General features: G+C 42.5%; 1 protein-coding gene across 2 annotated transcripts in view; it reads right to left on the reverse strand.

Annotated features, from left to right (window-relative positions):
- Positions 1 to 4,938: 4,938 nt before the first annotated feature.
- MAGT1 (magnesium transporter 1) overlaps positions 4,939 to 11,592 on the reverse strand; it is a 19,998-nt gene continuing 13,344 nt past the window's right edge. For both annotated transcript variants that reach the window (XM_025210832.1, XM_006029361.3), the window contains 3 exons: positions 9,417 to 9,491; positions 8,120 to 8,210; positions 4,939 to 6,823 (listed from right to left, as the gene is read on the reverse strand). In XM_025210832.1, the coding sequence (XP_025066617.1) occupies positions 6,808 to 6,823; positions 8,120 to 8,210; positions 9,417 to 9,491 (182 nt within the window). In that variant the 3' untranslated portion in view covers positions 4,939 to 6,807. The remainder of the gene's footprint in view (positions 6,824 to 8,119; positions 8,211 to 9,416; positions 9,492 to 11,592) is intronic.

The following is an 11,592-nucleotide window of genomic DNA, read 5'->3' on the forward strand; positions in this document are numbered from 1 at the left end:
CCAGCATCTACACCCCCCCCCACACTGCCACCTGCTCCAGCCCGCACAGCCAGCGGGGACCAGTGCAGGGTGGGGCCGGCATGCAAATGAGGAAGGGAGGGGTGGGGCTAGGAAGAGAGACGGTGAAATGAGGGGGGAGGGGAGGAGCCGCACCGCGTCGGCAATGTCAAGCTAACGCAGTGCGTGTGGGAACCTTGTCCCTTCAAGAGACGGTGAAATGAGGGGGGAGGGGAGGAGCCGCACCGCGTCGGCAATGTCAAGCTAACGCAGTGCGTGTGGGAACCTTGTCCCTTCAGCAGCCATTAGGAAGCTGCTGAGGGGCTGGGGGAGGGACAAGGGGTGGGAACGAAAGTAAACAGCATTTACTTTTGTTTCCTGTCGCAGCACCTCGGACCTCAGAAAATGGCTTAAATGGCTTGGTGGGCCGCATGGAGGCCCACGGGCCGTATGTTGGACAAGCCTGGTCTAAAGCAAATGAGAGGTTCTTGCTAACCTTGTTTAAGTGAAGACATTTTTCTGCTAGAAAGAGGGAAGAAGTTACTGTTCTTTAGCCCCAAAAGATAGTGTTCTACATGAAGTAAGCTATGCCATACCTTGATTTTCCAGTTTGTCTGATTCATTACAGAAAGTAAGTTTGTAGTTTACTAAAATTCTCTCTTAATTGCAGTACTTCTGACATATAAAATGCTCTCATTTTGAACTGTGGGCATCCACATGTTCTGCAACAGAATTTTGTAATAACTCCCCCAAAGAATAGGATTCCCTGCTAAGCTTTCCTAAATAGAGAATAACTAAAAGTGGGACTACAGCTATATAGGACTTAAGAATATAGGTTCGCTGCTGCTGGACTATCCAGATGACATTACTTGATTTCTCCCCCTAACCTCCACAATATAATTCGGTTTTTAAAAAGAAGGGAAGTTAAATTTAAAGACTAGAAATGCCCAGTGTCACTTCAGTTACAGGACTTGGAAATCCAATTGTGCATAGCAGTTCATATCCCAAAGTTCACTGTACGTCCACCGTGTGTAGCCTGCACAGGTTTACACAGTCATACATCTAATCCCAAAACATTTTAATATACAGCTACAGCAACAGCAAACTGGAGAACTTAAGCCAATTTACATCATAACAGGACAGGAATGGAAAATTCTTGCCAGGAAGGTCATGCAAAAACCTTGCAATCTTTAAAAAGGATCATGCAATTTTCAAGGTCAATAAAGACCAATGAAACTTTTTTTTAAAAGATCTCCAAGATGCACACGCACGCATGCACGCACGCACGCACAGAGTTAAGTTTAATACCACTGGTTTCTTCTGAATGAAATGAAGAGACAAGTGGAACTGCCTAAAATTCGAACTGTTTGCCCAAGAAAATGTAAATATTTTAAGCCCAATTTCTACATCAGTAACCAAGCCTCTGTTGTCCAGTCTGGAGACTCTAAGGGCACGTCCACACATACAGGCATGCGTGCTTCCAGCAGCTCAAATAGAAGCAATGCAAATTTGAGCCGGGACTTCTTGCGCATGTGCCCAGACATGCACTTTGGTGTGGGGCAAATTGTGCCACTTGAAGCAAAATAACCCTGCCTGGCTCCTCCCGGATCTGCAGCCAGGGGGAGCTAGAGGCTGGGGCCAGCACCTGTGCTGGCCCCAGCAGTACAAAGAACTGCCCTGGCAAGTAGTTCAGGGCTACTCACTCTCCAGAGCTTCTGGGGCCCAGCCAATTGGTATCTGGGGACACTACCCCTTGTGCCAGCTGGACTGCTGAAGCAGCCCTGAGAGTCCTCTGTACCCTCTACCTACTGCAGCAGTCTGGCAGTGGGAGCTGCTGCCACCTGCAACATCATGTGGCCCCAAGGCTGTGCGCCTGCTGCATGGCCTTTAGAGGCATCTCCACCTCTGAGCCCGCTGCCAGTGGGCTGTGGCTGCACAGTTGGCCTTTGTGTGGCACTACTGCCATGTGCGCCACCACCCGGCCATCTGGGCAGGTATTGCCCGGAAGATGTTCTCAGTGTGATGGCCTGCTTTGAACGGTCAAAGCATGTCCTCTTGGCCCCAAGTGGCCAGGAGGTCATCCCCCTCCAGCTGAGTCCTGGGTGCCAGCTCTGAGCAGGCTTCTCTGCCTGGGTCCTGCCACTTGCTTCATTAGCAGGAATTCTGGTGTTTCCCATTTAAAAACTGCAAAATCCCTGATAAAAAAATCCCAAAGTCAGTCTTTAAAATACCCCAAAATCCATGTTCTTCCACAATTAAAACAAAAGATCACTAGACAGATATATATAAAAGAGAGAGAGGGAGAGAGAGAGAGAGATTAAATCAGTTGGGCAATATTTTATTGATACATTTACAATTTTAAAGCAAATTGGAAGCCTACCAGTACCTATCATAATAATAAAATAAATTCTAAATATTTATACAGTTTGGCATTGACTTTTGGCTTTTTTGTCATAGAAAAATCAGATCTGCCCCTACCCCCTTTGCTCAACAGGATGTGCAGCGCCAGGTATGTGGGTAAGGGGTTCGTGAGAGTGGATTGGGGGTATGGGGTTTGTGGGTGGATTGTGAGGGACTGTGGGTGTGGGGGGACATACGGGGGGCAGCACAGGAGGGGGGGGGGCCCCCCCCCCCCCCCGGGCAGCCCCAAGGGCCTACAGCCCCTCAACAGGAGCCCACAGCACCAAGGGCCCACATGCCCCCTGCCCAACCTCGCCCCAATCACTTCCCCAACCCACCCACATCATTCCCCTGCCCCAGCCCAGACCCCAATCGCTCCTCCAGCCTGCCTGATTGTTCTCCCACCCAGCCCCAGCCCCCCGATCATTCCCCCACCCAGTCCCAGAAGCTCTGAACTGCCAGAGAGCGTGCAGAGCTGTGTGGCACCTTGCCAAGCTGGGTTGCACCCATGTGATGCAGCAGTGGCAGTGCAGGTGCCAGGCAGCTGGGGCTGATCCCTTCTGCTCTGCACTGGGTCGGGGGTCTGCTCTGCACTGGGTAGGGGGGCTGTGCCACGAGGCCCTGGGCAGCTCTGACGGCTGCTGTTGCAGCCAGTGAGTACGGACTGTGCGGGGAGGGCGTGGGGCCGGGCAAGGAAGTGATCAGGAGCTGGAGAAATGAACCAGGAGAGCTGGGGAAATGAGTGGGGAGCTGGGGCAGTGAGTGGGGTCCCCCCCATGGTCCCCTCCCCCCTCCTCCAGTTCCCCTCCCACCCCCTACTTACCTGGCAGGAGCCCAGGTCCAGGTTCCTGCAACCTGCACCGCTGCTTGCCCCCCATGGGCAGGCAGCGTACTTCAGCACCGAGGCAAGGGCCAGCCATAGAGATGCCCTGGCTGGCTACCAGAGCATCTCTGTGGAGGACCCAAGCTCTGGTTGCCTCAGGGCATGGTCCGGGACTGTACCCTACCTCACTTTTTTCTCCCAGGGTATTTTTTGATACCTAGTTTTCCAAGTATCAAATTTTACCCGTGTTGCAAATATTCAGCACGGGGAACATTTTTTTGTTCCCACAGGTGTCTTGCAGCATCTCAAACGGCTTTGAGACGCTGCAAGAGGCAGGTGCGCGCTTGTCTGGATGCGCCTTAAGGGTGTGACGAGCATGCAAGTATAGTCTGTGATACCTCAAAGCAGTTTGAGGTGCTGCAAACCACAGGTGACACATGCACATCCATTCACTGCACTGCTAATTTGCAGTGCAGCAGGGGGGCGGCGGTTTGACACCTGGAGATCCTGGTGTCAAAAAAACATGCCACTGAAAAAAGCACTGTGGTACATGCAGCAGCAGTGTGCACTGCCAGAAAGGGAGCTTGGCCAGTCACTCATGCTCTGGCTGCTGGCCAGGCTCTGAGCAGCCAGCTCAGCACCACTGCTGCTGCAGGAGGCCTCCAGGACCCCAAGTAAGGCTGTTGGAACCAACACAGGTGCTGCCCCCAGCCTCCCCTACCCAACCTGGGTCACTTTGCTGTGCACCGGAGTGCACGTGCCCAAGGACAAATATATGTAGCTCATTGGGATGCACCCTAAAAAGGTCTTTACCAGAGCCCTTAACCTCTTTTTGCTCTGCATGAAACCAGCTGTTTTCAAGTCTGGGAACTATATTTACAGTTGAGAGAAAGTGAGAGAAGACAGAATAATGGTACAAGCAAAGAGCATTATCCCCATTTTATAAATTGGTCAAGAGCAAAAGAACCCAGCCCGGCTGGCAGACCATCCTTTGCCATAACTCAAAATTTTCACTAAAATGGTCTGGGTACCAGTTTCTTGAAACTAACTTAAAGCTACTCAATCACATGGCTATACCTTCCTCTGAAAAATGTACAAAAAAGGGTCAGATTAAAAAAGTGAGCCATTAATAACCACAAATCTGACAGCTAAGGCAACATTTTCTCCTCCTCAGAATCATTCCTAAGGGACTAGAGTTTATATATCTTACATACCATGAAACCAAGCTGATAATGGTTGAAGTCTATCAAACCTGAAAATGCCTACAAGGGCTTTCTCGGGAAACTGATTAAGAAGCTACGGCAGAAATTCCCAAATGCACTGGAGACATCAAAAGTTCTGGCATTTGCTGCTTTTGATTGCTTCCTCCCATGAAAAATGCCATACTGAGTCAGACTAGTGGTCTAGTCAGCCCAGTATCTTCTCTCAAGACAGCAGTGGCTTCCAAGAAAAAGAACAAGACCCAACAGAACATTATGAAATTATCTGACCACAGAAAGTTCTCTCAGTACTGTCATATATTGGGATAGATTCTGTTCTAATCGAATATGTTTTGACCACCTTATATGGCCATAAGATCAACAAGTGATTGATTTGTGTAACCGAATGAAAGCAAAAAAGATTACTGAGTAATATATTTTTACAATGAAGTTCTTCTCATTAGAAAATATAGCTATTTTCTTGTCTTATATGTTAAAGTTCAGACACAAGAGCATGAATCACTTAAAAACATTTTATTGAAAGCCATCCAAAATCAAGTCAATCATGTAATTATCTGTGCCACTAAGGCTTGTTATCTGGGCTGTATAAAATGCATCTCAATAATATTTAAACTAAACTATTAGCAAAAAGTCCTAGATTAGCATAATTAAGGCACTTGAGATGTAAGTTGATTTAGCAACCTTGCATAAGAGCAACATTCTAGTTTGAATGCTAGTGTCTCGTGAACAGTTCACACTAAGGGAACTCCTACATTGCTCACCCTCCTTGGACAGAGAGAACAATAGGAGGGGGGGGAAAAATCTCTTTTTATCATTCTCTATTATAAGTTACCTCCAGCATTTGTCCTGTCTAGCACAAGGTAGTATCAAGCTGCAGTTGTTACTTAGTCGCAGTATAAAAATTTTCACTAATATCTTAACTTTTGATCACTATTCAGTCCGTTTGGACCAAATGCATGAGAAGCTAGTTTCCCACTCAGTCCTTTGGGGAAAGAAAAAAGAAAGGAAAAAACCCCATGGCAGATTCTGGTTGCTAGCAGAAACAAGAAAGTGAATTGGGCAGAAATGGTGCCCACCTCACGATAAGGCTAACTGTACCTCTATTAGGATAGTATGTTTATTCTGGGATCATTCCCATTTCTCCTTCCAACTCCTCTAGTAAGGCTGACGAAAATGGAAAAAAAGGAAGGAGGTGGAATGTTACAACTCTGGGTGATGGCAGCTAAATGACTTGACCTGTCTACCAGTCTGTCAGAATTTCTGAGCAAGTTGTTTTTAAACTACAGTTAGGACCATCCAATTTAACCAGCCACAATTAAATACCTTTGGGACCATTTTTCAGATTAGTTTTTCAGGCTGTGCTGTTTAAGAGGAAGAAAATGTTCAGAACATTCCCAACCTTGTGCCTCGTGTTCTATAGGGTTTTGTTCTGACCTGGGCTCAGTCTCTCAGTATTTATAGTTTTACAAGACAGCTTTGATGCCAGGCACTTGAAAAGGGATCTCGCCAACTGATTAGCGACAATGACATGCTCTCAGTCAGGATTATGCCTTAACCTGTTAGCAAGATCAGACTGAGACTGCAACAAAAACTGTGGTAATTTTATTAAATACTGATGTCCTTTTGATGAGATAAGGAAAAATAAATCCTCAGACACTGACAGAAAAATCTCACTATTAAGCCAGTCTAGATAAAATCCTGATTTTAGCTGCCTACAATTCTCAGTTCTTTATGTTGATATCTTTCCCTTCCTCTCTGTGGGTGGCAACCACTTGCACTGCATTGCAGTTAAGTACAAAATTATTTAATCTGAGAAACAGGCTTAGGATATGCACATTTGCCACTGAACATTGGTGCATGTTTCAAGGGTCTGAGACTGCAGGAACATATTTGGCTTCCTCTTCTATGAAGTGGTGTGACCCACACATGAAACAGTCACGGAGAAAGGGGAAAAAGAAATGCTGAAAAGAGAAGCTGTCACCAACGAGTGAAAAGGAAAAAAATACGATGACAACAACAACATCGCTGAAGGAGCAGGAAACATGGCAACATGGCAAAACATGTTGTCAAACTAAATTTAAGTACTGTTTCTAGTTACTTCAAGAAATTATTTCTCAATATTTAAAAAACAAAGTTGTTTAGCATGATGTAAAGCTTATGAAAAGAGATTGCATCTTAATACTCCATGCGTCTTTCAGAGCAAATTGCTTGTCATAGTAAGGCACTACTTATCTTCTTTGGTTCAGTGTTTAACTATCTCATTCAATTTAAAGAGAGGTAGCATGAACCACACATTTAGCTCTTCTGCTCCGTTACACTATTTCAAAATTTCAACACCTATCAGACGTTGGAGGTCTCTGGAATCCTTTAACTCATCAGAAAACTGTAACAAAAACAAACACAATCTGGGTAAGGTCAGCACAGATTCAGAGTAAGCAATAATTCATTGACTTATTTTGATACAAGAGACAACTACAATGACAATGTCAAACTGGGAATGGGGTAGCTGAGGTGATAATAATTCAGAAGGCATTACTTTATAGCAAGAATTCCTGTAATTCAAAAGCCAAACTGACTGATCCTGGAAGGAAAAACAACCGGTCCTCCCAAGTTGCAAGGAAATTTAATACACACAAGGCCTCTGATAATAGAAGAATAAAATCTGAATAGGGGTTTGGACAGTTCCCCTTCATCTCTGGGTGTGTCTATATAAGATGCCATGGCACTGTAGTGTCCGCTGGCAAAAACCATGACACCACCACTATATCACCATAGCAATGTGTTCCCTTGTTATAGTGCATTGCTACGGTGACACAGTGGTCAAAAATAACTGTGCGCGGCCAGCACAGCACAATACAGGCTGCTACTGTGCTGTTTTTTAGTACTTCCAAAAGAAAGTACTACATGACAGCGCAATAACAAAGGCACCATACGGCCATGTGTAGACGTGCCCTCTTTCAACAAAAAAAATGAGCAGTAATCTAGCTCTGTTCACTGTTCCGCATACAAGGCCCAATGCTTTCCAACACAGTCTTTTTTCTTTGTGAAAACAAATTGAGCGGATGGTACTATTTGCCTATGGAAGCAGGGATTAATTTTCTGAGTACATAGAACTGGCAACAGAAGGGGAGGTCAGTGAGAGCTGGCCACATAACTTCTGCCTTGTGCCGTTAAAGATTTCCCTCAGAAATAATAAAATACTTAGATCAAACCCTGATATAGAGAGAGACATATTAATTATGTATTCATCACTTAAAACACACTGGGTGCTCTGCAAAAGAATCAGAGGTAGAGGCAGTTTTGAAAAATTTCAGCCATGATCTCTGTCCTAGCAGATTAAGATGGACAAATATTTGGATAAAAAAAAAAACAGAAGACAATTTAAAGAACACAAATTACCTTTTACCAAATTTATGCCAAGTCAAGTCACAGTATAGCATAAAATATTTGTAATTCTAAGTAATGACTGGGCCCTTACTTGTTTTAGTGATTTTTCTTTTGTTCTGGATAAGAAATAATGACCACAGAAACAGAGCTTAACATTTCCATGCCATTAGCACAACCAATATGCTCATTCACCAGGAAGGAACAGAGTTTTTAGAAGAGGTTCCACCTCTCCACACTTCTTTTCTTTTTTTCTATTGGTGAACTGTATCTTAAACATCAAAATAAGACAAACCTGTATGGGTAGCCATGGTATTTGGACCTGAAGACAGACAGCAGCCAGCTGAAGAATAATACCACCAACCCAATACCAGCTACACACATTACTGTAGAAAGTTAATAGAGAATAAAATGATTAGTTAGTAGTCCTGCTGGGAAAAGTCCACTATAACTGGGATTTTCAGAAGCACACAGCCACATCTGCTCTCACTGAAGTCAATTGGAATTTTCCTATGGATGTCAACAGAAGCAAAACCGGGCTAATTGAGAGTCCCTTTGAAAAATTTACGGTCAATAATAGTTATAGTATAGGGGGAATAAAAAAAAAGAAACCCCTCCATCTCTATTAAGAGGGATCAGATCAAAATTACAATTAATTTCTCTTAGAATGTTTTCTAGTCCTTGCTGCATCTCATGGAGCAGCTCCTATTGCTTCTTTATAAGCAAAGAATAACTCAAGTGCAAGGTACACAATACGCAATAGTTCAATTAGGCAGAAGAAATTCTCAATAACTCCCCACTTGGGTCCACAGAACTGACTAATGCACATGTGTATGTTGAAATGAGTAAGTACAATTTAACAAATGGCTAATTAGCTGGACTGTTTTACATACAGATCTATGTGACTCTGGTGGGAATTTAGTACAGCTAGTAACATCATAACGACTAGTTATCCCAGTGGTTAATTTCACTGTACTACAATAGGTCTGCAGGACTGAGGCCAAGTATGGTGTAACTGGTCCCTCCCTGCCCATGACTACTCAGGGTCAAATCCAAAAGGAAGGGCAAAGTCTATCAAATAAGAATGCATCTGGAGAATGACTGCCTCGGTTTTCTACTAAATTTACTTTTTGTACTGCAGTTACCTTTTGGATAAACCTGAAGGCCTTAAAAAGACTAAGGCTTGGAGTTTTATTTCCACTCCTTGAGTGACAAAGCAGTTATCTGGCAACTACATTTGTGTGCATCCCTCAGTTATTAGGTTAATAATTCTAAGAGTTTTCTAAAGATTTCTCACAGAGAAATTATACAGTTTAATAGCATCTTGATTTTCTCTTCTGCAATCCAACACTACAACTAAAAGGTAACATACGGTAATTTTAAATTTTGTTGTTTTCCAAGGGAAAAAAGCATTATATCTAAAAAGCATACATCAACACTGTAAACAAACAAATAACAAAATCAATGTGTGACACTACTAAAACTGACCAGCATATTGTAAGTATTTGGTGAACGCATCTTCCACACATGGAGACAAAACTGTTTAATTGCACAATAAATGTATAGCCTGCATTAGGAAAAGTAGTACTTACTTTTTCTTTTCCCCACATCCATGTCAGATGTGGCAGCTTCATGCAGGAGTACCATTCCTAAAGTAACGCCACCATCTGCAAAATGTGTTTAAGGCACAACTGGCAGAAACAACACACACATTCTTAATTTCATAATGCATTCAATGCTCACTGTATACCTGATGTATACAAAATCTATTGTAAGAGAGACTACAGTCTCTCTGCCAACAAGAAACTAGGGGAGAGTGGGAGGTGGAGAAATCAATAATTTGAAATAATACTAATCCAGAAGATACTGAAGAGCAAAAACGGTAGGGAATCTCTAACTATCTAGCTAAAAGTTAAAGTTAAACTATGCAAGTTTATTATAAACAGTACTCCTTTCCTCAAAAAAGCAAAGTATGAATGAAGACTTTTCCACTACTTCTGACTACTCTACTTTCATCTATTCCTGTCCCCTGAAGAAAGGTGATCCTCGAAGCTTTTCCATTGTATTCAAATCTCCATTAGCCTGATCAGGTGATCAATTAAACAAAAACTAAGGAATGTTTCAACTAACAGATTATACCAGACAAACAGTGAAATTTTGGCCTTTGTTGTTTTTCAGTTTGAATTCTTACTCCCCAGTAAAAGTATCACTAAAAGCCTAACAAGTTAGTTATGCTGTATTTAACAATAATGAACTCTGACGTAGTGAAACTACATACAATGAAAAAATGCAAGCCCTAATTATTTGACTGCATTGCAGGGTGTATGTTTCAGGCCAAATCTTGCTTTCACTAAAATGAAAGGAGTTTTACTATTGGCTTAAAATAGAATGATAGAAGTCAGAAGGCTTCCTGTTTCAGCAAAACCTCCATTAGTAAAGCAGCATAAATGATTCCACCAATTGTAGTCTTTGAGAGGCTTAGCAATTAGCAAATCTGTTTCAGTGTGGGCAGCAGAAAGGGACTTGGGGAATGGAGCATAATTTATAGCTCCATTCATTTTAATGCCATGTCATTGTGAACTGCCACACACTTTGTCAGAATGAATCTGACCAAATGCATCAAACAGAACAGTGTAATAACTAAATAGAACAACATCTCACCTGAGTTTTTAGGGAACATTTTTGTCAAAGAAAGGCCTGAGTCATTCAGTAAGTATGCACCAAAATTTGAAAACCCTTTCAACATTAGGTCATTTAACACTTGATTGCTTACTTGATGCATGAATTTACCTACATTTAAAACAATGTATTGTATCTTATCAAATTTTAATAATAAATAGTTAAAATAGATGAGAAGTAAAGAAAAAAGGTAAGATTCCTGCTACCTTATATCAGTTAAATTGCTTCACTCTCTTGACTCAAAAAAGAAAAAAAAATAGCGTAGATTGCATTACTGTAAAAATGCTGGAATTTGTCATTAACTGAAAAAAAGGTATATTCTGATGGGAAGAAAAATAATTCATGTGAGACCAATTGACAAATTTAATAAAACTATAAAGTGCTGAAAATTACAATGCATTAGAGAACAGGGGGAGAAAAAGAGAGTATTAAACCAAAGGACAGATAATGAGATTTCATGTTTTAGCAGCTTTCTTAAGTGTACCCTAAAATGTTCTGCAACATTAAAAACAAACAGGAAAGGAAGAGAGGGAAAGAAAAAAGGAGAACGTGTTTTCAGATGAAAGAGAGAATTGAACAGATCGAAAAGGCTGCTCAGGCCAGCAACAGCTGCATTAGAAAAACTTTGGACCAGCCTCTTGAGGTGGTACCTGTGGTCTGGGACTTGGAGGCTGGACATATTGACACTGCCATAGAAAATGAGGGCATAAAAGACTCGGGTGAAAACTTCAGTAAAGAGGTAAGACAGTGTTATACAAAGGTTATATGGAAAGAGGATGTGAGCTAACAGAAAATGCAGGAGTTCACTATCAAGGACTGAAGTTATGAACAATAGATAGGAAAACTGCATAGCTGAGCTTAAAGAAAATAGGAATGATTGATTTTTTTAAGGTATATCTCAGAAGATGCAGATCAAGGCAACAGTGACAAAGCTGTAATTTCATTCTATCAAGGGAAGCAAGCAGTGTGAGAGGAAGGAAACCCTGTATGTCATTAATAAACAGAAGAATAAAGATGAGAGCAGCAGAACAGAAACCAAGCACCACAGAAAAGGAAATGAATCCACCATCAGAGAGAAAGAATCAGCAG

This window comes from Alligator sinensis, unplaced genomic scaffold (genome assembly GCF_000455745.1).
Source record: "Alligator sinensis unplaced genomic scaffold, ASM45574v1 scaffold521_1, whole genome shotgun sequence".
NCBI lineage: Eukaryota > Metazoa > Chordata > Crocodylia > Alligatoridae > Alligator > Alligator sinensis.